Source organism: Coregonus clupeaformis, unplaced genomic scaffold, assembly GCF_020615455.1.
Source record: "Coregonus clupeaformis isolate EN_2021a unplaced genomic scaffold, ASM2061545v1 scaf2192, whole genome shotgun sequence".
Lineage (NCBI taxonomy): Eukaryota > Metazoa > Chordata > Actinopteri > Salmoniformes > Salmonidae > Coregonus > Coregonus clupeaformis.
Window position 1 is genome coordinate 55,190 of NW_025535646.1, and position 24,475 is coordinate 79,664.

The 24,475-nt window shown below is 47.6% G+C and overlaps 1 protein-coding gene across 1 annotated transcript in view; it reads left to right on the forward strand.

The window, feature by feature from the left end:
• The window catches only part of LOC121572113 (calpain-5), a 36,886-nt gene extending 13,884 nt beyond the window's left edge, over positions 1-23,002 (forward strand). The window contains 7 exon segments of the mRNA XM_045219246.1: positions 2,164-2,300; positions 10,221-10,290; positions 10,292-10,375; positions 10,377-10,406; positions 10,687-10,804; positions 22,277-22,413; positions 22,709-23,002. Of these exon segments, the coding sequence (XP_045075181.1) occupies positions 2,164-2,300; positions 10,221-10,290; positions 10,292-10,375; positions 10,377-10,406; positions 10,687-10,804; positions 22,277-22,413; positions 22,709-22,885 (753 nt within the window). The 3' untranslated portion in view covers positions 22,886-23,002.
• The last annotated feature ends 1,473 nt before the right edge of the window (positions 23,003-24,475 follow it).

Here is a 24,475-nt window from a genome sequence, read left to right on the forward strand (position 1 = left end):
TTTCTACACAACCCTCAGGTGAGCCTACCCTATTTATTTCTACACAACCCCCAGGTGAGCCTACCCTATATATTTCTACACAACCCTCAGGTGAGCCTACCCTATATATTTCTACACAACCCCCAGGTGAGCCTACACTATAGCTAGGTTTATGGGCATAACAACTGGTTAAATGGTTCAAGGCCAAGGTTCAGTCCACTCAGAGTATGTTTGGTTATGACTAGTAGTTACAGTGAGGGAAGAAAGTATTTGATCCCCTGCTGATTTTGTACGTTTGCCCACTGACAAAGAAATGATCAGTCTATAATTTTTATGGTAGGTTTATTTGAACAGTGAGAGACAGAATAACAACAACAAAATCCAGAAAAACGCATGTCAAAAATGTTATAAATTGATTTGCATTTTAATAAGGGAAATAAGTATTTGACCCCTCTGCAAAACATGACTTAGTACTTGCTGGCAAAACCCTTGTTGGCAATCACAGAGGTCAGACGTTTCTTGTAGTTGGCCATCAGGTTTGCACACATCTCAGGAGGGATTCTGTCCCACTCCTCTTTGCAGATCTTCTCCAAGTCATTAAGGTTTCGAGGCTGACGTTTGGCAACTCGAACCTTCAGCTCCCTCCACAGATTTTCTATGGGATTAAGGTCTGGAGACTGGCTAGGCCACTCCAGGACCTTAATGTGCTTCTTCTTGAGCCACTCCTTTGTTGCCTTGGCCGTGTGTTTTGGGTCATTGTCATGCTGGAATACCCATCCACAACCCATTTTCAATGCCCAGGCTGAGAGAAGGAGGTTCTCACCCAAGATTTGACGGTACATGGCCCAGTCCATCGTCCCTTTGATGCGGTCAAGTTGTCCTGTCCCCTTAGCAGAAAAACACCCCCAAAGAATTTGTTTGACGGTGGGGATGGTGTTCTTGGGGTCATAGGCAGCATTCCTCCTCCTCCTGACACGGCGAGTTGAGTTGATGCCAAAAAGCTCCAATTTGGTCTCATCTGACTACAACACTTTCACCCAGTTCTCCTCTGAATCATTCAGATGTTCATTGGCAAACATCAGACGGGCCTGTATATGTGCTTTCTTGAGCAGGGGGACCTTGCGGGCGCTGCAGGATTTCAGTCCTTTACGGCGTAGTGTGTAACCAATTGTTTTCTTGGTGACTATGGTCCCAGCTGCCTTGAGATCATTGACAAGATCCTCCCGAGTAGTTCTGGGCTGATTTCTCACCGTTCTCAAGATCATTGCAACTCCACGAGGTGAGATCTTGCATGGAGCCCCAGGCCAAGGGAGATTGACAGTTATTTTGTGTTTCTTCCATTTGCGAATAATCGCACCAACTGTTGTCACCTTCTCACCAAGCTGCTTGGCAATGGTCTTGTAGCCCATTCCAGCCTTGTGTAGGTCTACAATCTTGTCCCTGACATCCTTGGAGAGCTCTTTGGTCTTGGCCATGGTGGAGAGTTTGGAATCTGATTGATTGATTGCTTCTGTGGACAGGTGTCTTTTATAGAGTTAACAAACTGAGATTAGGAGCACTCCCTTTAAGAGTGTGCTAATCTCAGCTCGTTACCTGTATAAAAGACACCTGGGAGCCAGAAATCGTTCTGATTGAGAGGGGGTCAAATACTTATTTCCCTCATTAAAATGCAAATAAATTCATAACATTTTTGACATTTGACATGATTATTTTGTTGTTATTCTGTCTCTCACTGTTCAAATAAACCTACCATAAAAATTATAGACTGATCATTTCTTTGTCAGTGGGCAAACAACGTACAAAATCAGCAGGGGATCAAATACTTTTTTCCCTCACTGTAGATTCTGACAGTAGTGATAAACACATTCTTGATGTTCTGAGAAGTACACTCAGTATGCTAGTATAGTATCTCAAATATAGTATGCTTATACCACAAGCATGTAAATAGTTTGTGTTGCTATAACTGTAAGGACTAAACATGTACTATTTTGGTAACTGCTGCAATCTTAATGGTGTCGAAATAGACCTGTGAAAGCCTATTCAGAGTGTTGCAGTTGGAAAACAACATTGCTAAGCTAAAAACAACATGGCTGACACTAAGCTATATTAGAGTTACTGCTATTCTAGGGACGCTCTGCCTCCCTTCTGTCCCTTCTCTCTCTTCTCCCCCCTCTCCCACTACAGTTCATGTTCGAGGTGCAGGGAAAGGAGGATGAGGTGTTGATCTGTCTGCAGCAGGAGGACAAGAGGATAAAGAGGAAGGATGGAGGAGGAGAGAATCTGCCCATCGGCTTCGAGGTGCTGAGGGTGAGTCACAGGCAATGATCCCTCTAAGCTGCAAACGGGCACGCAGCTCCCTGGGACTGCCATGCAGAAGAAATATCAGCCCGCGCAGAGAAGCACGAGATTGAACTTCATTCAACTTTCAAGAGTTTTCCCCGTTAGTTAACACTATCAACATTTCCCTTTACTGTGGGAATTGTGATCGAATCAATGCAACCTTAGCCACTTTCAATGCAACATACCGAAACAAAACAAACTGTGCAAGATTTAGTATGCAAAACTAACTATGTAAGAGATTTTGTTGTAGGCAGAACGCATCGGAGTAGAATTCTATTGCATTGACAGGCACGACTCAGGCCCGTAATCTACACAGACCGGTGTGGCATAACCAATCAGAGCTGCAGTAGGCCTATATGAAAATAGACCATTGCCATATATGGATCTGTGCCATTCACATTGAACTAGACTGGTTTAACAGCATGAGCGGTCGTGAGTAGATGTGCTTGTTTTGAGATCAAAGCGAGAGCTACATGTAGCGACATGTGCACATGTGTGCATTTGTTCATATCCTTTGCTAGTTACTGAGTTATTAGCCCAGTTATAGACCCTTTGTAGTCAGCAATGGGGGCGTGATTGCTTCCTACAAGAGCACACAACCTTTGAAAAGCAAGTCAGGTAAAGAGCTTGCTTTTGTCTTAAAGGGGCAGTGTTGTATTTTGAACTAAGTAGCTAATAGGCAGAGGGTAGCATAATTTGTCCAATTCTCTGTAATAATGGTATGGGAATAATTATGCATTTTATTTTGTAAAGTGGTTTCTTGCATCAAACAACAAAACAACATTTTCAGTCAGCTCCTTGTCTGAAGGACAAGTGGATAAACAGATTAATGTCAAGCCCTGCATGTTTCTTTCAAAAGTCTCATGAAATGTAGGCCTACATTGAACACCACACATTGGCTGCTACTGTACGCTGAACGGTAGAACAGCTATCTCCATGTTTGTTTTTGATGGTAGGCCACTCTGGAAGGCCTACATTACGATCAAATAGCCACACTAGCCTACTTGACCACTGTTAAAACTAACTTAAAGCAGGTACTGCCTCAGTGTTCACAGTAAACGTGCGGCGGAAGTTTTACAGAGTTTGCACTCAGCAGACCTGACATTTTCTCAGTGACAACAATAATTAGAGGGAACATTGGTCACTGTAGAATGCTACAGTACATCCAAGGTGTGTGTGTGTCAGTGTTGGGTTCGAGACCACCTAAAGCGAGACGAATCAAGACCAAGACCGGAGCAAATCGAGTCCGAGTCAAGACCAAGACCAGAGGGGGGGCGATACCGAGTCAAGGCCTAAGGATTTATGAAATAATGATTATAATAATAATGATAATGATATTATTATTTTCAATGATGTTCTGATTTAATCTCTTCAGTTTTTGTTGGAAAATAAAGGGTTAACACTGAAGGAATAAAGATAAAGGCACCTGCCATTCAACTGTATTAGGGCAAACATTTTGAGTGACAGTAGAATCAACCAATCACATTTTGACTTAATGGGTGGGACTGTTTTTACAAAAATGTATTGAAACTTCTGCCTTCTTGAAGGCCAACAAGTCACTGTGCAATAGCGAGCAGTAGTTTTCCCACGGTCTAGCTAGCTAGCTTTTGTTGTCGGCTAGTTTGCAGCAGCTGCAGCAGGTGTTATCAAAGTGGATGTTGTTGCTAATTTGTTAGCTTCTCCCTTTTCAAGAATGACTTTCAACAAGAAGTTAAGTTTCAAATGATCATCATTGTCACGACCGTCTTCAAAAGGAGCAGACCAAAGCGCAGCGCGTTGAGTGAACATGACTTTATTAGAGTAAAGACACGAACGACAAAAACAATAAACAAAGACGGCTAGTGAAGTCCACAGTTAACAATACTGAATCTGGAACAAAAACCCACAACCCACATGAGAACACAAACAGTTTAAATATGGCTCCCAATCAGAGATAACGAGCCGACAGCTGACACTCGTTACCTCCGATTGGGAGTCACACGACACTACAATACTCACCCAAAACACAACCAAACGAATACACCCTATACACCAAAACCCCACAACAAAACCCAACAAAACAAATACACCCTGGCTCAAATACAAAAGTCCCGGAGCCAGAGTGTCACAGTACCCCCCCCTAAAGGTGCGACCTCCGATGCTGTCCCTTAGCCCGGTGCTGCCCCTTATCCTGGTGCTGCCTCTTAGCCCGGTGCTGCCCCTAAATCCAGGTGGGGTAAGTTGGAGGGTGGCCCTGGTCGTGGTCCCCACCCCACCTTAGTCACCACCCGCTTCCCTAGCCTCCTCCACATGACCACCCTCCAACTTACCCCACCTGGATTTAGGGGCAGCACCGGGCTAAGAGGCAGCACCAGGATAAGGGGCAGCACCGGGCTAAGGGACAGCATCGGGCTAAGGGACAGCACCGGACTCAATGGCGGCTCATGGCTGGCTGAAGGATCTGGCTGCTCATGGTTAGCTGACGGATCTGGCTGCTCATGGCTGGCCGACGGATCTGGCTGCTCATGGCTGGCCGACGGATCTGGCTGCTCATGGCTGGCTGACGGATCTGGCTGCTCATGGCTGGGCGGACGGATCTGGCTGCTCATGGCTGGCGGAAGGCTCTGGCTGATCCTGTCTGGCGGAAGGCTCTGGCTGATCCTGTCTGGCGGAAGGCTCTAGCGGCTCCGGTCTGGCGAGGACGGCTCTGAAGGCTCATGGCAGACGGGCGGCTTTGCAGGCTCAGTCCAGACGGCCAGTTCAAGCGCCTTAGGGCAGACGGGCAGTTCAGGCCCCGTTGGGCAGACGGCAGACTCTGGCCGTCTGAGGCGCACCGTAGGCCTGGTGCGTGGTGCCGGAACTGGAGGTACCGGGCTGAGGACACGCATCTCAGGGCTAGTGCGGGGAGAAGCAACAGGGCATGCTGGACCCTGGGGACGCACATAAGGCCTAGTGCGGAGAGCAGGAACAGGGCATGCAGGACCCTGGGGGACGCACATAAGGCCTAGTGCGGAGAGCAGCAACAGGACGCACAGGACTCGGGGGACACACAGGAGGCTTGGTGCGTGGTGTAGGCACTGGTGGGAAAGGGCTGGCGACGCGCACCGTATCCCTGGTGCGAGTGGCCGGAACAGGCCGGGCCGGGCTGGCGAAGCGCACCGTATCCCTGGTGCGAGTGGCCGGAACAGGCCGGGCTGGGCTGGGCGGCGCACCGTATCCCTGGTGCGAGTGGCCGGAACAGGCCGGGCTGGGCTGGCGACGCGCACCGTATCCCTGGTGCGAGTGGCCGGAACAGGCCGGGCCGGGCTGGGCTAAGCGCACCGTATCCCTGGTGCGAGTGGCCGGAACAGGCCGGGCTGGGCTGGCGAGGCGCACCGTATCCCTGGTGCGAGTGGCCGGAACAGGCCGGGCCGGGCTGGCGCAGCGCACCGTATCCTTGGTGCGAGGGGTCGTAACAGGCCGGACCGTACTGGAGGCACACACCACTGGCTCTACCCGGGAACTGGAACGGGCCGGACCGGACTGGTAATACACCCCAGTACCACTCGCCGTGCCCCTACATCTCCTTTCCCTACTTTGACCAGTGACCCCCGTAACCTGGTTGCCTCTTGAATCGCCCCCTTCTCTGCCTCCGTCAGCCCTGTGGCAGCCTCCTGCTGCCCAGCCGCCCGCCATGTGCCCCCCAAAAACTTTTTGGGGTTGCCTCTCGTCCTTCCGGCTCGATGGCCCTGCTGACGCCGTTGCTCCTCTCGCCGTCGCCTCTCCACCGTTTCGCTCCATGGACGGCGATCCATCCCATCCAGGATCTCCTCCCAAGTCCAGGACCCCTTTCCGTCCAAAATCTCCTCCCATGTCCAGGAAGCCTTTGGAGCTGGGTCCTGTTGCCGCTTGACACGCTGCTTGGTCCTTTTAAGGTGGGTTTTTCTGTCACGACCGTCTTCAAAAGGAGCAGACCAAAGCGCAGCGCGTTGAGTGAACATGACTTTATTAGAGTAAAGACACGAACGACAAAAACAATAAACAAAGACGGCTAGTGAAGTCCACAGTTAACAATACTGAATCTGGAACAAAAACCCACAACCCACATGAGAACACAAACAGTTTAAATATGGCTCCCAATCAGAGATAACGAGCCGACAGCTGACACTCGTTACCTCCGATTGGGAGTCACACGACACTACAATACTCACCCAAAACACAACCAAACGAATACACCCTATACACCAAAACCCCACAACAAAACCCAACAAAACAAATACACCCTGGCTCAAATACAAAAGTCCCGGAGCCAGAGTGTCACAATCATCTGGTGAGTGGAACTGTGTTTTTTATTTCAGCGCACTTGCTCTTGTTAGCTATCTCTTTGAAAATAACTTATGTGTGTGAAATATTGTTGCATTTAAAGTGTAACTGACATTATTTTAGCAACATGAACATTTATTAAAATCTGTTAATATACACCCCCAGGAAGAATATGACACTTAATATATATATATGACAAGCAACCACTTAAATATAGTCATTTTCAATTTTCATAAATTCTTAGAATGTTTGGGAATTACGTATAGTATACTAAAGGGATTTGTGAAAATTCTATAGTAATATAGAGTGGGAAAAGCGGCCTTGCGTTTGGACAATTAATAGACACTGGAGTTAATAAAACCGAATAAAAACATCTGTCTTGTCCAGGACCAGAGTCTACACAGACCGGTGCGCTATAGCCAATTAGAGCTACAGTAGGCCTTTAGACAAACAAGCCATTTCCACACGGGCCTGCCATCATTCACTTTGAACTGGACTGTGTGTTTACAGGCAGTTGCAACAGCGCGACTTTAAATCATTAGAACACATTCTCCAAAAGCCACAAAATACACCTGAATGGATTTCTGCAAATATGTAAACACCACAGGAGTCCTCTTACATTTTGGAACTTTACAGTCCGATTGATCAAACAACCATGAAAAGGTATGCTCTCTCTCCATCAGTTATGCACATCAACAACAAGAAGATCAATAACTAATGCTAGCAAGAGCAAGATGGTCCTCTGTAGCTCAGCTGGTAGAGCACGGCGCTTGTAACGCCAAGGTAGTGGGTTCGAACCCCGGGACCACCCATACACAAAAATTTATGCACGCATGACTGTAAGTCGCTTTGGATAAAAGCGTCTGCTAAATGGCATATTATTATTATTATTATTATTATAAGATAAGCTAAAATAAACCCTCTCACACTTTTTCAGCTAGTTGGCCGTCAAAATTGCACTGATAAACGATGGGGAATTGTAGCCTCCTCGTTCTTCTGCAGCTTGCCTGCCAATGCATGCTTGTCCCAACCAAGCACCCAAGCTAACTGGCTAAAGTTGGCTAGATTGCTAACTAGCTACTTCCAGACACAAATGAGAGAACACCTCACTCTGACCATTTTACTTGCCGTAGCAGAGCTGGTTAAGCTGTTTACATGTTAACTAGAGCGTTCTTGACTAACTATTACTGTTTTTACCTACGTTTACTGACACCGGTCATATTCAGTTGGTGTTGCTCGTTTGCAAATTCATCAGTTGTTCTGCGCTCTGGCACACTCAGACGAGAGTGCTCTGAAATCGGAGTAGATAGCCAGTGTGAATTGACATTCCCAGATAGCCAGTGTGAATTACATTCGTCCATTTTTGTCCAGAATATTGAGTCATTGAAACTGAATCAGTGCATCCCGAATGGAGGCAGCAAACAATGTACCAAGCCAGCTGTGGTTTACAACCTAATAGCAATATTTTTTGGACTACCACGAAATGTATTGGTCAATTATATTAATCATGCATTGAATCTTTGAAAGTATTTTCAAATACTTATTTCCAAATACATTATTTTGAATACTCCTAGGACCAGGGCCCGTATCCACAAAGCATTTTATAGTAGAAAATTGGGCATAAGTGCTGAGAATAGAGACAGTTTACTCCTACTCTTATGGGTAAAACTACATGCTATGCATGAAGCCTCTTAAGTCATAGAGTCCCACCTAGTTGACAGATATTTAGGAGACCTCATGAGCTGTCCTAACCAGTTAAGAGTTACCAGCAGGTGTCTAGATTATAGAAAAGGCAGTGAGTCAGTGGTTCCTGCACCATAGACAGGCCATTGCTCTGAAGTTGAAAGAATGTTTTGATATTTCTATATGATCAACCCATAAATAATCAAGACCTACATGCTTTTGACAATGATTTTACATGAGGCCTAATTTATGTTATAGAATTATTCTACAATGTAGAAAATAGTAAAAAAAGTAGGTGTTCTAACATGTTTGACCGGTAGTGTATATAGGGCCTATGGGTTCTGTGATTAATTATAGACCTTTCAAAGGCCCACCTTTCAAAGTTTTATGCAACATCATCGGCAAGTGACTTGATGCTTACTGTGCCAAAAGCAATTTAGAGTTGTTGAACGGGAGTGACGAGTTTGTTGATATGAACGGTAACATTATCAAAATTTCGCTTCAATGCAATATGCCTATCACATTATTCATAATATCAGAATTTATTAAAAAAATTATGCATGCCAACATATTAGGCAAGAATTGTGTCAGGCAAAGTGATCGTGTCAGGCGAAAATTATATCAAACGTTTTACCATTACAACATTTGATGTACAGTCACATCCACTGTGGTTGTCTGAAGGGTGCTATAGAGCCCCACAGTAGAGGTGTCATAATGCCCATAAAACCGAGAGGGCAAACAGGGTTCCAATCATTTTCCCACCATTCATTTTTCCCATATGGGATTTTACACTTAAATAAGGGCTGTGTTTCGTGCAGGCTTACCCTGGCGTGACGTTTTGATAACCATGTAAATCTCTCTCGGACAAGGTGACTTTTATCAATATATTCAGCTCTATTTACTCTCAGATTCGAAAATGCTAATTAGCATAAAAGTAGATATCATGCAAAACTACAAATCCCTGCAAGCTCGTGGACGTCATCTCTAGCTGACACCTTTGCGAACAGATATTGTGTCAATTTAAAACTTGCACAAGACAGTTCACAGAATTGTCCATTTAAATAAATGTAGCCAATTTATTCTTTACTTCATTTAGCTAGCATTAGATAGTTATTCCAGATATTCTTACCTTTGCCTCGATTCGGCAGTCTCGTCCAGATCATCATGGCATTTGTAGTTCTTTATGATAGCCACATCAGCAGCTAATTTGCATTTCATTTTGGGGGGGTAAATACAGGTAAATATATTGATAGAAGTCACCTTGTCCTAGGAAAGATTTACGGTTATCAAAAAGTCACGCCAGGGTAGTCTAAAACGAAAACACAGCTCTTATTTTAAGAGCTCCCTATGGGAAAAATGAATGGTGGAAAAACTATTGTAATAATTTCCCTGTTTGACCGCTAGGTTTTATGGGTATAATGACTCATACTGTGGTACTCTATAGCTGGTAATGCCTCATCATGATTGGTTATTCCCCATCATTTGCAACAATGTCAATGAGCGTCATCACTTTACTCCTGGCTGAGAGTTTGTCTGGGCAATGTCTTAACATCACCCAAAAACCTACTCTGAGCTGGGAGTTTATTTAGTCTTAAAACAGGTTTTAACAGGATTTCTCAGATGCTTTGTGGATACGGGCCCTGAGTTCAAATGTATGGGAGTATTTATTTGTATTTGAAAATACTATATTTTAGTATTTTTTTAATACATGCCAATACTTTCCAAGTGTATTATCAAATACATTCCAATATTCAACTTCTTGTGCTTTCAAGTAAAACATATCTGAATACTTACTTTGAAATGTATGTGAAAGTAATTGGGATATTTCAAATAGTATTTGAACCCAGGTCTGGTACATATGTGTGTGCATCATATTTACTGTACGTTTACTCAGCATATTAATTCACCCTCCCCACTGTTAACAGGTGGAGGTGAACCGTCTGCCGTGTGCAGTGTGTGGTGGAGCAGGCTGCCAGCTCTGTGTACATGGACTCCCGTAGCGTTGCCCCTGCGAGTGACCCTGGGCCACGGCCGCTACGCCCTCCTCCCCACCACCTTCCAACCTGGGGCCACCGGACGCTTTCTGCTACGCCCTCTTCTCCCATTCACACCTCAGACTCAGGTGAGGGGAGGAAGGGGAATGGTGTGAATGTTAGGAATGAAGGTGTAATGGCAAGTGTGTGTGTGAGATTCCCTGTGCATTGTATAACAGCACTGTATAACAATTTACTACTTTTATTTCATCCTCCTCTCTCTCTCTCTCTCTCTCTCTCTCTCTCTCTCTCTCTCTCTCTCTCTCTCTCTCTCTCTCTCTCTCTCTCTCTCTCTCTCTCTTCTCTCTCTCTCTCTGTGTATATATATATATATATATATATATATATATATATATATATATATATATATGAGATGAGAGAGGAGTTGCCTGCTCCCTCAGTGTGGCAGTGTTGTCTCCCCCAATCCAGAGTAGTGACCACCGTCCACCTGCGCCGAGGCTGCGGACTCAGCCAGCCCAAACAGACAGGTAGCGTTACCTCATTGGGGCATTATTAACTTTATTATGACATACGTTATCATAACATACATTATTATGACATACATTATCATAACATACCATACATTAAACATAAATGATCATAACATGCATTATTATAAACATACATTATCATAACATAGATAATTATGACATACATTATTGAAACATAGATTATCATGCCATACATTATCATAACATACATTATCATAGCAAACATTATTGAAACAGTATCATAACAAATATTATTTATGATATACATTATCACAACAAAAGTTATTGTGGCATACATTATCACTACAAACATTAGTATGACATACATTACCATAACATACATTACATAACATAATAACAACAGTACCAGTCAAAAGTTTGGACACACCTACTCATTCAAGGGTTTTTCTTTATTTTTACTATTTTCTACATTGTATATAATAGTGAAAACATCAAAACTATGGAATAACACATATGGAATCATGTAGTAACCAAAAAAGTGTTCAACAAATCAAAATATATTTTATATGATATATTATTCAAAGTAGCCACCCTTTGCCTTGATTACAGCATTGCACACTCTTGGCATTCTCTCAACCAGTTTCATGAGGAATGCTTTTCCAACTGTCTTGAAGAAGTTCCCACATATGCTGAGCACTTGTTGGCTGCTTTTACTTCACTCTGCGGTCCAACTCATCCCAAACCATCTCAATTGGGTTGAGGTTGGGTGATTGTGGAGGCCAGGTCATCTGATGCAGCACTCCATCATTCTCCTTCTTGGTCAAATAGCCCTTACACAGCCTGGAGGTGTGTTTTGGGTCATTGTCCTGTTGAAAAGTAAATGATAGTCCCACTAAGTGCAAACCAGATGGGATGGTGTATCACTGCAGAATGCTGTGGTAGCCATGCTGGTTAATTATGCCTTGAATTCTAAATAAATCACAGACAGTGTCACCAGCAAAGCACCCCCACACCATCAAACCTCCTCCTCCATGCTTCATGGGGGGAACCACACATGCGGAGATCATCCGTTCACCTACTCTGCGTCTCACAAAGACACAGCGGATGGAACCAAAAATCTAAATTTTGGACTCATCAGACCAAAGGACAGATTTCCACCGGTTTAATGTCCATTGCTCGTGTTTCTTGGCCCAAACAAGTCTCTTCTTCTTATTGGTGTACTTTAGTAGTGGTTTCTTTGCAGCAATTGACCATGAAGGCTTGATTCATGCAGTCTCCTCTGAACAGTTGATGTTGGGATGTGTCTGTTACTTGAACTCTGTGAAGCATTTATTTTGGCTGCAATCTGAGGTGCAGTTAACTCTAATGAACAGAGGTAACTCTGGGTCTTCCTTTCCTGTGGCGGTCCTCATGAGAGCCAGTTTCATCATAGTGCTTGATGGTTTTTGCGACTGCAATTGAAGAAACCTTTCCGGATTGACTGACCTTCATGTATTAAAGTAATGATGGACTGTTGTTTCTCTTTACTTATTTGAGCTCTTCATGCCATAATATGGACTTGTCTTGTCACGTCTCCTCCCATTGCTCCCCTCCGGCGCTCTGATTCACCGGTCTGAGCGCACCACTTCGGCAAAACCGGAATGGAAACCCAACGCACCCTAATCACCTCCAGCGCACCTGCACCTCATCATCTCATCACCACCCCTATTTAGCCCTGGACTGTTCTGGATGATGTTGTGTGTGATTGTTTAGCGTTGTGTCGTTTACTCTATCTTTGTTATTTCTCTCCGTCGTATACTCAGTACTCGTCACAGAATCACACACCTAATGAAAATGGATGCAGCAGGAGTTTCCCAGTGCCTCGACCAGCACCAGCAGCATCTTGCCCAGTTGAACGCCGCCATGCAGGAAGTGCTCCAAATTCTGCATAATGTGCCCAGCGCTCCGGTTCCACCTCAGGGAGTGGCGAGTGCCCACAATCCACCTGTTCCCGTGCTATCACCCACTCCAGCGGGAACCCTTGCCCTACCGGAGCGCTATGACGGTAAAACTACTAAATGTAGCGGCTTCCTGCTACAGGTTTCCCTTTATCTGGCGCATCAGCCTGGGGCATATCCATCTGACCAAGCCAGGATCGTGCTGGTGATTTCGCCTTTTAAAGGAAAGGTGCTGGATTGGGCCACGGCAGTCTGGGAAGGAGAGGAGGCAGTGGCACTTCCCTACTCCACCTTCCTCTCTAGGTTCAGGGCGGTGTTTGATCATCCCACGGAGGGAAAGTATGAAAATGTATGCACTCACTAACTGTAAGTCGCTCTGGATAAGAGCGTCTGCTAAATGACTAAAAATGGAAATGGAAAGGACAGGGGTGAGCATCTCCTCCAACCTACAACAGAGAGAGGGGCCCGCATCCGCACGGTGGCGGCGTCTTCTGGCTGGAATGAGCGTGCTCTGCGCACGGCCTTTAGGAGAGGCTTACGGGAGGACATCAAGATGGAACTCGCATGTCGGGACGACGAGATGGACCTTGATACCCTCATCACCACGTCCATCATCTTGATGACATGTTGAGAGAGAGAGATGGCGTTCCCAACACCTCCCGGAGCCTCGACGCTCACCCCATCTGAGCTATGGAAGCCGCGCTGCTTCCGAGTCTTCACCCATGGAGGTGGGCAGCACCACCTACACCACCACGGACCACCAATCTCCTGGCGGCTCCCTATCTAGGCGGTATGACTCCCGTCGCCACTCCGTGAGTGTTTCGTCAGCTCCTATCACAAAACCATTGTTTTTAGCTTCCCATAACAGTGACTGGTTAATTCTACCGCAATGATAGATTCCGGATCAGGGGGGAACCTTATAGATAGGGAGCTGGTCTCTGAATGGGGGTTCAGGGAATGTGCCACTGCCATCTCCGCTATACGTTACTTCACTGGACAATAAACCTCTTGGATCAGGCACCATTACGCACGTCACTCTCCCCATCACCATTCCCACACTACCGGAGCACCACGAGGAGCTGTCATTCCACATCGTCACGTCACACCTTCACCGGATCGTCTTGGGATTGCCCTGGCTCAGACTACACAACCCCACCATCCCTCCTCACAGGCCCTGAGACTGTGCCATTGACCTGCTGGAGGGACAACACCCCCCGAAGAGTCGCATTTACCTCCTTTCCTTGGCGGCGACTGAGGCCATGGAGAAGTATGTGGCGGAGAGCCTGAAACAGGGGTTCATCAGACGCTCTACCTCTCCTGCCTCCGCCAGCTTCTTCTTCGTGGCCAAAAAAGATGGAGGACTGAGACCATGCATTGACTACAGGGGGCTGAACGCAGTCACCACCGAAATGCCGGTACCCCCTCCTTCTGGTTCCGTCGGCCATTGAGCAGCTACGAGGGGCCCGGTACTTTACCAAGTTGGACCTGTGGAGTGCCTACAACCTGATCCGAAACCGGGAAGGAGACGAGTGGAAGACGGCATTCAGCACTACCTCAGGCCACTATGAATACTGCGTCATGTCCTACGGCCTTGCCAACGCATCTTCTGTGTTCCAGTCCTTCGTCAATGGCGTGTTCCGGGACACGCTGGGTAGACAGGTGGTGGTGTACAAAGACAATATCCTGATCTACTTGGCTACGTTTGAGGAGCACGTCAGGGACGTCCGAGCTGTCCTACTCCGCCTCTGGGAACACAGCCTGTTGGTGAAGGGGGAGAAATGCGAATTCCACCAACAGGCCATCTCCTTCCTGGGATACTGGATCAGTCCTCAGGGGGTGTTCATGGAAGGAGTGAAGACGGACGCCCGTCAGGTCACGGCCAGTTTCCACCACAATCAAAGGCCTACAGAGCTTCCTGGGCTTCGCTAATTTCTACCTGCGTTTCATCAGGTCCTTCAGCTCCATAGCCGCCTCGCTCACCTCTCTCCTTAAGAGTGGGCCTCAGAAGCTGGCCTGGAACCCTGAGGCTGACGCTGCCTTCAAGAGGCTGAAGGAGAGGTTCACCACAGTGGCCATCCTAAAAAACCCAGATCCATCTCGTCCTTTCATCCTGGAGGTGGACGCATCAGAGGAGGGCGTGGGTGCGGTCCTCTCCCAGCGGAACGGTAAGCCAGAGAAAATGTATCCCTGTGCCTTTTTCTCTAAAAATCTTACCCCCGCAGAGAGGAACTATGGAGTTGGAGACAGGGAGCTGTTGGCGGTGGTCCTCGCTCTGGAGGAATGGAGACGCTGGCTGGAGGGCGCAGTCCATCCTTTCCGGATTCTTACTGACCACCGGAATTTGGAGCACATACGGGCAGCGAAACGGATGAACTCTCGTCAAGCCAGGTGGGCCCAATTTCTCACTCGCTTCCATTTCATTCTGTCCTACCGCCCAGGATCCCAGAATGTGAAGGCCGACGCACTCTCCAGGATGCACCATACCGGAGAAAGGAAGGATCTGGGGGGTCCTATCCTGGCCTCGTCTCTCATCGTTGCTCCTGTCGTTGAGAGACGAGGCCTCCTTCACTCATGCTGCTAAACATGCCCTCGTAAAATTGACTATCCTACCGATCCTTGACTTCGGCGATGTCATTTACAAAATAGCTTCCAACACTCTACTTAGCAAATTGGATGTAGTCTATCACAGTGCCATCCGTTTTAATATAATAAATAATATGCCATTTAGCAGACGCTTTTATCCAAAGCGACTTACAGTCATGCGTGCATACATTTTTTTGTGTATGGGTGGTCCCGGGGATCGAACCCCCTACCTTGGCGTTACAAGCGCCGTGCTCTACCAGCTGAGCTACAGAAGACCACAAAGCCCCATATACTACCCACCATTGTGAACTGTACGCTCTCATTGGCTGGCCCTCACTACATATTCGTCACCAAACCCACTGGCTCCAGGTCAAAATCCCGCCTTATCTTAGCTCATTGGTCACCATAGCAACACCCACCTGTAGTATGCGCTCCAGCAGGTATATCTCACTGGTCATCCCCAAAGCCAACACCTCCTTTGGCCGCCATTCCTTCCAGTTCTCTGCTGCAAATGACTGGAACGAACTACAAAAATATCTGAAGCTGGAGACACTTATCTCCCTCATTAACTTTAAGCATGAGTTGTCAGAGCTGCTTACCGATCACTGTACCTGTACACAGCCCATCTGTAACTAGCCCACCCAACTACCTCAACCCCATATAGTTATTGACATTGTTATTTATTTTGCTCATTTGCACCCCAGTATCTCTATTTGCACATCATCTTCTGCACATCTATCACTCCAGTGTTAATAGTAAATTGTAATTATTTTGCACTATGGCTTATTTATTGCCTTACCTCCATAACTTACTACTTTTGCACACACTGTATATAGATTTTCTATTTTCTATTGTGTTATTGACTGTACATTTTTGTTTACCCCATATGTAACTCTGTTTTTATCGCACTGCTTTGCTTTATCTTGGCCAGGTCGCAGTTGTAAATGAGAACTTGTTCTCAACTGGCTTACCTGGTTAAATAAAGGTTAAATAAAATAAATAAATAAAATAAATACAATTCTGTATACCACCCCTACCTTGTCTCAACACAACTGATTGGCTCAAACGCATTAAGAAGGAAATCAATTACACAAATTAATGTTTAACAAGGCACACCTAATAATTGAAATGCATTCCAGGTGACTACCTCATGAAGCTGGTTGAGAGAATGCCAAGAGTGTGCAAAGCTGTCATCAAGGCAAAGGGTGGCTACTTTGAAGAATCTCAAATATAAAATATATTTTGATTTGTTTAACACTTTTTTGGTTACTACATGATTCCATATGTGTTATTTCATAGTTTTGATGTATTCACTATTATTCTACAATGTAGAAAGTAGTAAAAAATAAAGAAAAACCCTGGAATGAGTAGGTGTGTCCAAACTTTTGACTGGTACTGTACATTACCATCCCACGAAATGATGGCTCACACCAGCAACTGACCACATCAAGTCTCTGTAACGATCCCGGCAGTCTGAGTCGGGTCCTGTCTGGTGACTAGTTTTTCCTGTTCGTGATCTCCAGTTTCCCGAGGGTTCGGGAACGCTCCGGGGAGCTCTCTTGTTTTCCGCACCTGCATCCCATCAGCAATCTGCACACCTGGTCCTGATCATCACCCTTCTTAGGCTCTGGCCAAACATCCAGTTCCTGCCGGATGCGTAGCCATGAACAGTAGGTTTATCAGAGTATCAGTTCTAGAGCTTCTAGCGTTAGTTTTGTTGTTTTGTACCTTGTTGGTTTATTGTTGACTTACCTCCGTTTTTGTTCCATCTCCAGTCACTCGTCCGGAACCCTCACCCTACCTCTGCCTGATGGTCGGCGGCTGCCGAGCCATCATTGGACCAACAACTGCACCCTCAACAACTCATCCACGCCGCCCGCTCTGTTCCCTGGATTATCCTGCACCTTTTTTTGAATCTGTAATAAACCCTCACCTTCGTTCAACTCTCCTTGTCCTGGTCTGCTTCTGGGTTCTGTCTGAGGGAACCGTGACAGAACGATCCGGCCAGTAATGAACCCAGCGGACCTGGACTCTGTTCGCCATGCCATTACCCATCAGGAGAAGATGTTGGGCCATCATAGCACGGTACTACAGGAGATCGCGTTGTCAGTTCGGAACCTTTCTACCGGTCTGACGGAGGTCCAGAACCAACGCAAGTTTCGGTGGAGGATCCACTACCGGTTTCACCCATCTCGCCTGCCGCTTCTGGAGCTGTGTCCTTCCGTGAGCCCGAGGTTCCGACGCCGGATAGATATGAGGGGGAGCTGGGAAGATGCCGTTCCTTCCTTATGCAGTGTGGATTAGTGTTCGATCTACAGCCCTACTCTTATGCCACAGACAAGGCTAGGATAGCCTTTGCGATTGCGTTGCTGCGTGGTCGAGCGCTGGAGTGGGCTTCAGCCGTTTGGGAACGACAAGACCCCTGCATGGCTTCATACCAGGGGTTCACGGCCGAGATGAGGAAGCTCTTCGACCATTCCGTCCGAGGGAGGGACGCAGCTAGGCGCCTGTTTTCGCTTCACCAAGGAACTGCGTAGCGTGGCCGACTTCGTGATCGAGTTCAAGACGTTGGCGGTGGAGAGTGGGTGGAACGAGGAGTCTCTGCAAGCGGCCTTTTACCAGGGTCTGTCGGAGCAGCTCAAGGATGAGTTGATCTCCTATCCGGAGCCTAGTGACCTGGACAGCTTGGTAGCCTTGTCTATTCGGGTGGATAATCGAGTCCGAGAGCGAAGGAGGGAGAAGCAATGGGGTCCGTCCAATCGATCAGCTTCTCAGTTCCCAGTCGGGTCGGGTGGTGGACCAGAACACGTCGATCATTCTCCACCACAATGGATTAGTGGAGAGGTCCTCTCTCCCGATTCTGAACCCATGCAAGTGGGGCGGCACGGGTTAACCAAGGAGGAGCGTCAACATAGACGTAGGACCAACTGCTGCCTCTACTGTGGTAGCTCGGGACATTACATCTCCACTTGTTCCCGGCGGTCGTCAAACTGCCCGGCTCGCTAAAGTTGGGAGGACTTTTAGTGAGCCAGTTTCAACCTCTCAGTACCTCTGTCAGACCCCGTTTCCCGGCTACCCTTGTGAACAGGAATCAGAGCTTAGCGCTAACGCTTTTATCGATTCAGGTGCCGATGGAAGCTTTCTTGATGCCGAGTTGGTGGAACAGCTGGGGCTTTCCAAGGAGCAATTGCCGGAAGCCATTGAAGGCGACCACTCTGAGCGGCAGTAGTCTGGCACGTATCACGATGAGGACTGAACCGGTTAAGATGCGGTTGTCGGGGAATCATTCTGAGATGATTTCATTCTTCATTCTGCCGTCTTCCCATGTTCCTCTGGTCCTTGGATACCCCTGGCTGAAGGAACACAATCCCACGTTCGATTGGGTGACGGGCAAGGTAACGAGTTGGAGCCTTGATTGTCATGCTAACTGTCTCAAGACTGCCTGCCCCCATTCGGTTCCCAGTCAGGTGATTGAGGCTAAACCCCCAGATTTGTCCCTGGTTCCCCGAGACATATCACGATTTGGGGAAGTTTTCAGTAAGCAGAAGGCTCTGTCACTCCCTCCCCACCGACCATATGATTGTGCCATCAACCTGGTTCCTGGAGCTGTCTACCCCAAGGGAAGGTTATACAGTATCTCCCGACCTGAACGTGAGGCGTTGGAGACCTACATCAAGGAGTCCCTAGCTGCTGGTCTCGTTCGTCCCTCGTCATCACCACTGGGGGCAGGATTCTTCTTTGTGGGTAAGAAGGATGGCTCTCTTCGACCGTGTATTGATTATCGGGGGTTGAATGACATCACGGTCAAGAACAAGTATCCCCTGCCCTTGATGAGTTCTGCCTTCGACTCTTACAGGGTGCTACGGTGTTCACCAAGCTAGACCTACGCAATGCGTATCACCTGGTCCCGGATCAGAGAGGGGGACGAGTGGTTGACGGGTTTCAATACACCGATGGGTCACCGAGTATCAGGTGATGCCGTTTGGACTGACCAATGCTCCAGCGGTATTCCAGAGTATGGTGAACGACGTCCCGAGAGATATGATCGGTCTCTTTGTGTTTGTTTACCTGGATGACATTCTGATCTTCTCGAAGGAACCTTCCGACCACGTCCAGCATGTCCGGCAGGTTCTGCAGCGATTGTTGGAGAATCGCCTGTTCGTGAAGGCCGAGGAAGTGCGAGTTTCACGCCCACACGACATCCTTTCTCGGGTACATCATCTCCAGGGGAGAGATTAGGATGGACCAGGAGAAGGTTAGAGCGGTTCTGGAATGGGCCCAGCCCGGTACGAGATTGCAGCTCCAGAGATTTTTGGGGTTTGCGAATTTCTACCGCAGATTCATCCGGGATTACAGCCGTGTGGCCGCTCCATTAACTGCCTTGACTTCCAGTATCAGGACCTTCAAGTGGAATCCGGAGGCGGATCGAGCGTTTCTGGATTTGAAGAGGCGATTCACCAACGCACCGATTCTCTCTCAACCGGACACGGCCCGTCAGTTCGTCGTTGAAGTGGACGCCGCGTCTGATGTGGGAGTTGGCGCCATCCTGTCGCAGCGATGCTCCACGGACAGTAAACTCCATCCCTGCGCCTACTACTCTGTCGCCTTTCGCCTGCGGAGAGGAATTACGATGTGGGTAACCGGGAGCTTCTCGCGGTGAAACTTGCCTTGGAGGAGTGGCGCCACTGGTTGGAGGGGCGGAGCAACCATTTATTGTCTGGACTGACCACAAGAATCTTGCTTACGTGCAATCGGCTAAGCGTCTCAACTCCCGTCCAGGCCAGGTGGGCGTTGTTTTTCGGGACGATTCAAGTTTTTCCTGGCGTTCCGACCTGGATCTAAGAACGGCAAGGCGGGCGCCTTGTCCCGGATGTTCTCCAAGACGGAGGAGAGTGGGTCCAAGACCGAGACAATTCTCCCCGGAACTGCGTCGTGGGAGCAGTTATGTGGAAGATTGAGGAGGAGGTGCTGGCGGCCCTTCGGACTCAGCCCGGTCCCGGTAGCAAGTCCACCCGGTCGGTTGTTTGTGCCTGAGTCGGTTCGTCCTGCTGTCCTCAAATGGTCCCACGCCAGTAAGATGGCTTGTCACCCTGGCGTGGCTCGGACAATGGCGTTTCTTCGCAGACGTTTTTGGTGGCCTGCCATGGCCGAGGATACTCGGGGTTTTGTTGCTGCCTGTCCAGTGTGTGCGCAGAATAAGAGTACCAATCGGCCCAGCTCTGGACTACTTCACCCCCTTCCTATTCCCCGGCGACCATGGTCGCATCTGGCCCTGGACTTCGTCACTGGGTTGCCCGCTTCTGAGGGGAACACGGTCGTTCTGACTATCGTGGACAGATTCAGCAAGTTCGCCCACTTTGTGCCAATTGCCAAGCTTCCCTCTGCCTCGGAGACGTCCGAGATCCTGGTTAGGGAGGTTTTCAGGGTCCACGGTTTGCCCAGTGATATCGTTTCCGACCGTGGCCCTCAGTTTACCTCTGCTGTCTGGAAGTCCTTCTGTTTGGCCATTGGAGCTACAGTCAGTCTCACATCTGGTTTTCACCCCCAATCCAATGGTCAGGCGGAGAGAGCCAACCAGAAGATGGAATCCACGCTACGCTGTCTGGTCTCTTCCAACCCCACCTCCTGGGTCTCTCAGTTGCCTTGGGTTGAGTATGCCCACAATACTCTCCCCTACATCTGCCACTGGGATGTCTCCCTTCCAGTGCCTGTATGGCTACCAACCTCCCTTGTTCCCTTCTCAGGAGAAGGAGCTCTCAGTGCCTTCTGTTCAGGCCCATATTCGTCGTTGCCACCGGACCTGGCATCGGGCCAGAAAGGCACTCCTTAGAGTTTCGGACCGGTATCGCTCCAGGCGAATCGTCGCGGATCCCGCTCCCACCTACACCATCGGAGATAGGGTCTGGTTGGCCACGGGGATCTTCCTTTACGGACTGAGTCTAGGAAGTTGTTACCGAAGTTCATTGGTCCGTTTGTGGTGGAGAAGGTGATCAATCCAGTGGCAGTTCGACTCAAACTACCGAGGACGCTCAGAGTCCATCCCACCTTTCATGTCTCCTGCCTCAAGCCTGTCTTCCTCAGTCCTCTGTTGCCTCCTCCGCCTCCTCCTCCTCCTCCTCGGATGATCGGAGGTGGTCCCTGCCTACACGGTGCGTCGCATCATGGATTCCAGACGGCGGGGCCGGGGTTTCCAGTATCTCGTGGACTGGGAGGGGTATGGTCCTGAAGAGAGGAGTTGGATTCCGCGCGACAGGTCCTAGATGCTGACCTCATCAGTGATTTCTACCGCCTCCATCCTGGCGCTCCGGGAGTCCGCCCGGTGGCGTTCGGTCGGGGGGGTACTGTAACGATCCCGGCAGTCTGAGTCGGGTCCTGTCTGGTGACTAGTTTTTCCTGTTCGTGATCTCCAGTTTCCCGAGGGTTCGGGGAACGCTCCGGGAGCTCTCTTGTTTTCCGCACCTGCATCCCATCAGCAATCTGCACACCTGGTCCTGATCATCACCCTTCTTAGGCTCTGGCCAAACATCCAGTTCCTGCCGGATCGTTGCCATGAACAGTAGGTTTATCAGAGTATCAGTTCTAGAGCTTCTAAGCGTTAGTTTTGTTGTTTTGTACCTTGTTGGTTTATTGTTGACTTACCTCCGTTTTTGTTCCATCTCCAGTCACTCGTCCGGAACCCTCACCCTACCTCTGCCTGATGGTCGGCGGCTGCCGAGCCATCATTGGACCAACAACTGCACCCTCAACAACTCATCCACGCCGCCCGCTCTGTTCCCTGGATTATCCTGCACCTTTTTTGAATCTGTAATAAACCCTCACCTTCGTTCAACTCTCCTTGTCCTGGTCTGCTTCTGGGTTCTGTCTGAGGGAACCGTGACAGTCTCATTGTATACAAACCTCGATATCCGTCTTTCCAGTGAATATGAGACGAAGTCTGACAACACAAGAGTAATAGTCTATGCATTGTGTCTGTATCTGTGTTGTGTAGCACCAGATGTGTATGCTGTGATCTGTTGTGAGGACGACACCATAAGAACACGCGTGTTCAAGGAGGATGGAAATCCAGAGTTTAACATGAGGGCCATTTTCTACAGGAGATACCCAGACGCACACATCAGCATTGAGGTTAGAAACACAAACACAGCTCACAAGGATGATGCAGTACTGAGGGCGAATAGTACTGAGGGGCGAATAGTACTGAGGGTGAATAGTATTGAGGGCAAATAGTATTGAGGGAGAATAGTATTGAGGGCTAATAGTATCGAAGGCTAATAGTATTGAGGGCGAATAGTACCGAGGGTGAATAGTACCGAGGGCGAATAGTATTGAGGGCAATTAGTAAAATGTAAAGTTTTATGATTCAAGTTATATTCAGAGGCGTAATATTTGTTTTTATTTGTGTATTTGTGTGTGTGTTTAGTTGTGGAGCCGTGGTCTACTTTGGGACACTCTATTAGGAGGGGCTCGACTCAACACCAGCGACAGCGAGAGAGGGCAGAGCCAGGGGATTGACCTGCAGGGCGGCCAATCACGTTCAGGATACCGGGGATGTATCTATGTGGAAACCTCATCCAGCGAATGCCTGATAGACTTGTGACATACAGCTGTGGCTTGACCCACCTACTATACAACCATGGCAACCACTGCTTTTCTGAATGAAACAGTGGATGTGGATGAGGATGGATCCAATTCAATAGCTTTGAAGGAAAATGGACATTTGTCTTCGACTTCCATGAATTATAAAGACAAATACCTCTTTGAATTAAATATTATGAGAACTCTGTACTACTGTGTTAAGGAACAGAAAATCACAGTGATCAGTGTGTTGTTCACTACTAGTGCAGTGGACATAAGTAATTGTGTAAAATCATAAAAGTATCCCCTAACTTTACATCTCTGCTGGTCAGACCATGTAAGGGTACAGCATTATCCTAAAAAAAACACATTTCAACTGTAAAAAGACATTGATTACCAGCTATCAAGGTTATCTAAGGTTTGTATATAATATACAGTACCAGTCAAAAGTTTGGACACACCTACTCATTCAAGGGTTTTTCTTTGTTTTGACTATTTTCTACATTGTAGAATAATAGTGAAGACATCAAAACTATAAAATAACACATATGGAATCATGTAGTAATCAAAAAGTGTTAAACAAATCAAAATATATTTTAGATTTCAGATTCGTCAAAGTAGCCACCCTTTGCCTTGATGACAGCATTGCACACTCTTGGCATTCTCTCAACCAGCTTCACCTGGAATGCTTTTCCAACAGTCTTGAAGGAGTTCTCACATATGCTGAGCACTTGTTGGCTGCTTTTCCTTCACTCTTCAGGTCCAACTCATCCCAAACCATCTCAATTGGGTTGAGGTCGGGTGATTGTGGAGGCCAGGTCATCTGATGCAGCACTCCATCACTCTCCTTTTCGGTCAAATAGCCCTTACACAGTCTGAAGGTGTGTTGGGTCATTGTCCTGTTGAAAAACAAATGATAGTCCCACTAAGCGTAAACAAGATGGGATGGCGTATCGCTGCAGAATGCTGTGGTAGCCATGCTGGTTAAGTGTGCCTTGAATTCTAAATAGATCACAGACAGTGTCACCAGCAAAGCACCCTCACACCATAACACCTCCTCCTCCATGCTTCACGGTGGAAACCACACATGTGGAGATTATCAGTTCAACTACTCTGCGTCTCACAAAGACACGGCGGTTGGAACCAAAAATCTCAAATTTGGACTCATCAGACCAAAGGACAGATTTCCACCGGTCTAATGTCCATTGCTCGTGTTTCTTGGCCCAAGCAAGTCTCTTCTTCTTATTGGTGTCCTTTAGTAGTGGTTTCTTTGCAGCAATTCGACTATGAAGGCCTGATTCACGCAGTCTCCTCTGAACAGTTGAAGTTGAGATGTGTCTGTTACTTGAACTTTGTGAAGCATTTATTTGGGCTGCAATCTGAGGTGCAGTTAACTCTAATGAACTTGTCCGCTGCAGCAGAGGTAACTCTGTGTCTTCCTTTCCTGTGGCGGTCCTCATGAGAGCCAGTTTCATCATAGCCATTGATGGTTTTTGCAACTGCACTTGAAGAAACTTTCAAAGTTCTTGAAATTTTCCCGATTTACTGACCCTCATGTCTTAAAGTAATGATGGTCTGTCGTTTCTCTTTGCTTATTTGAGCTCTTCTTTAC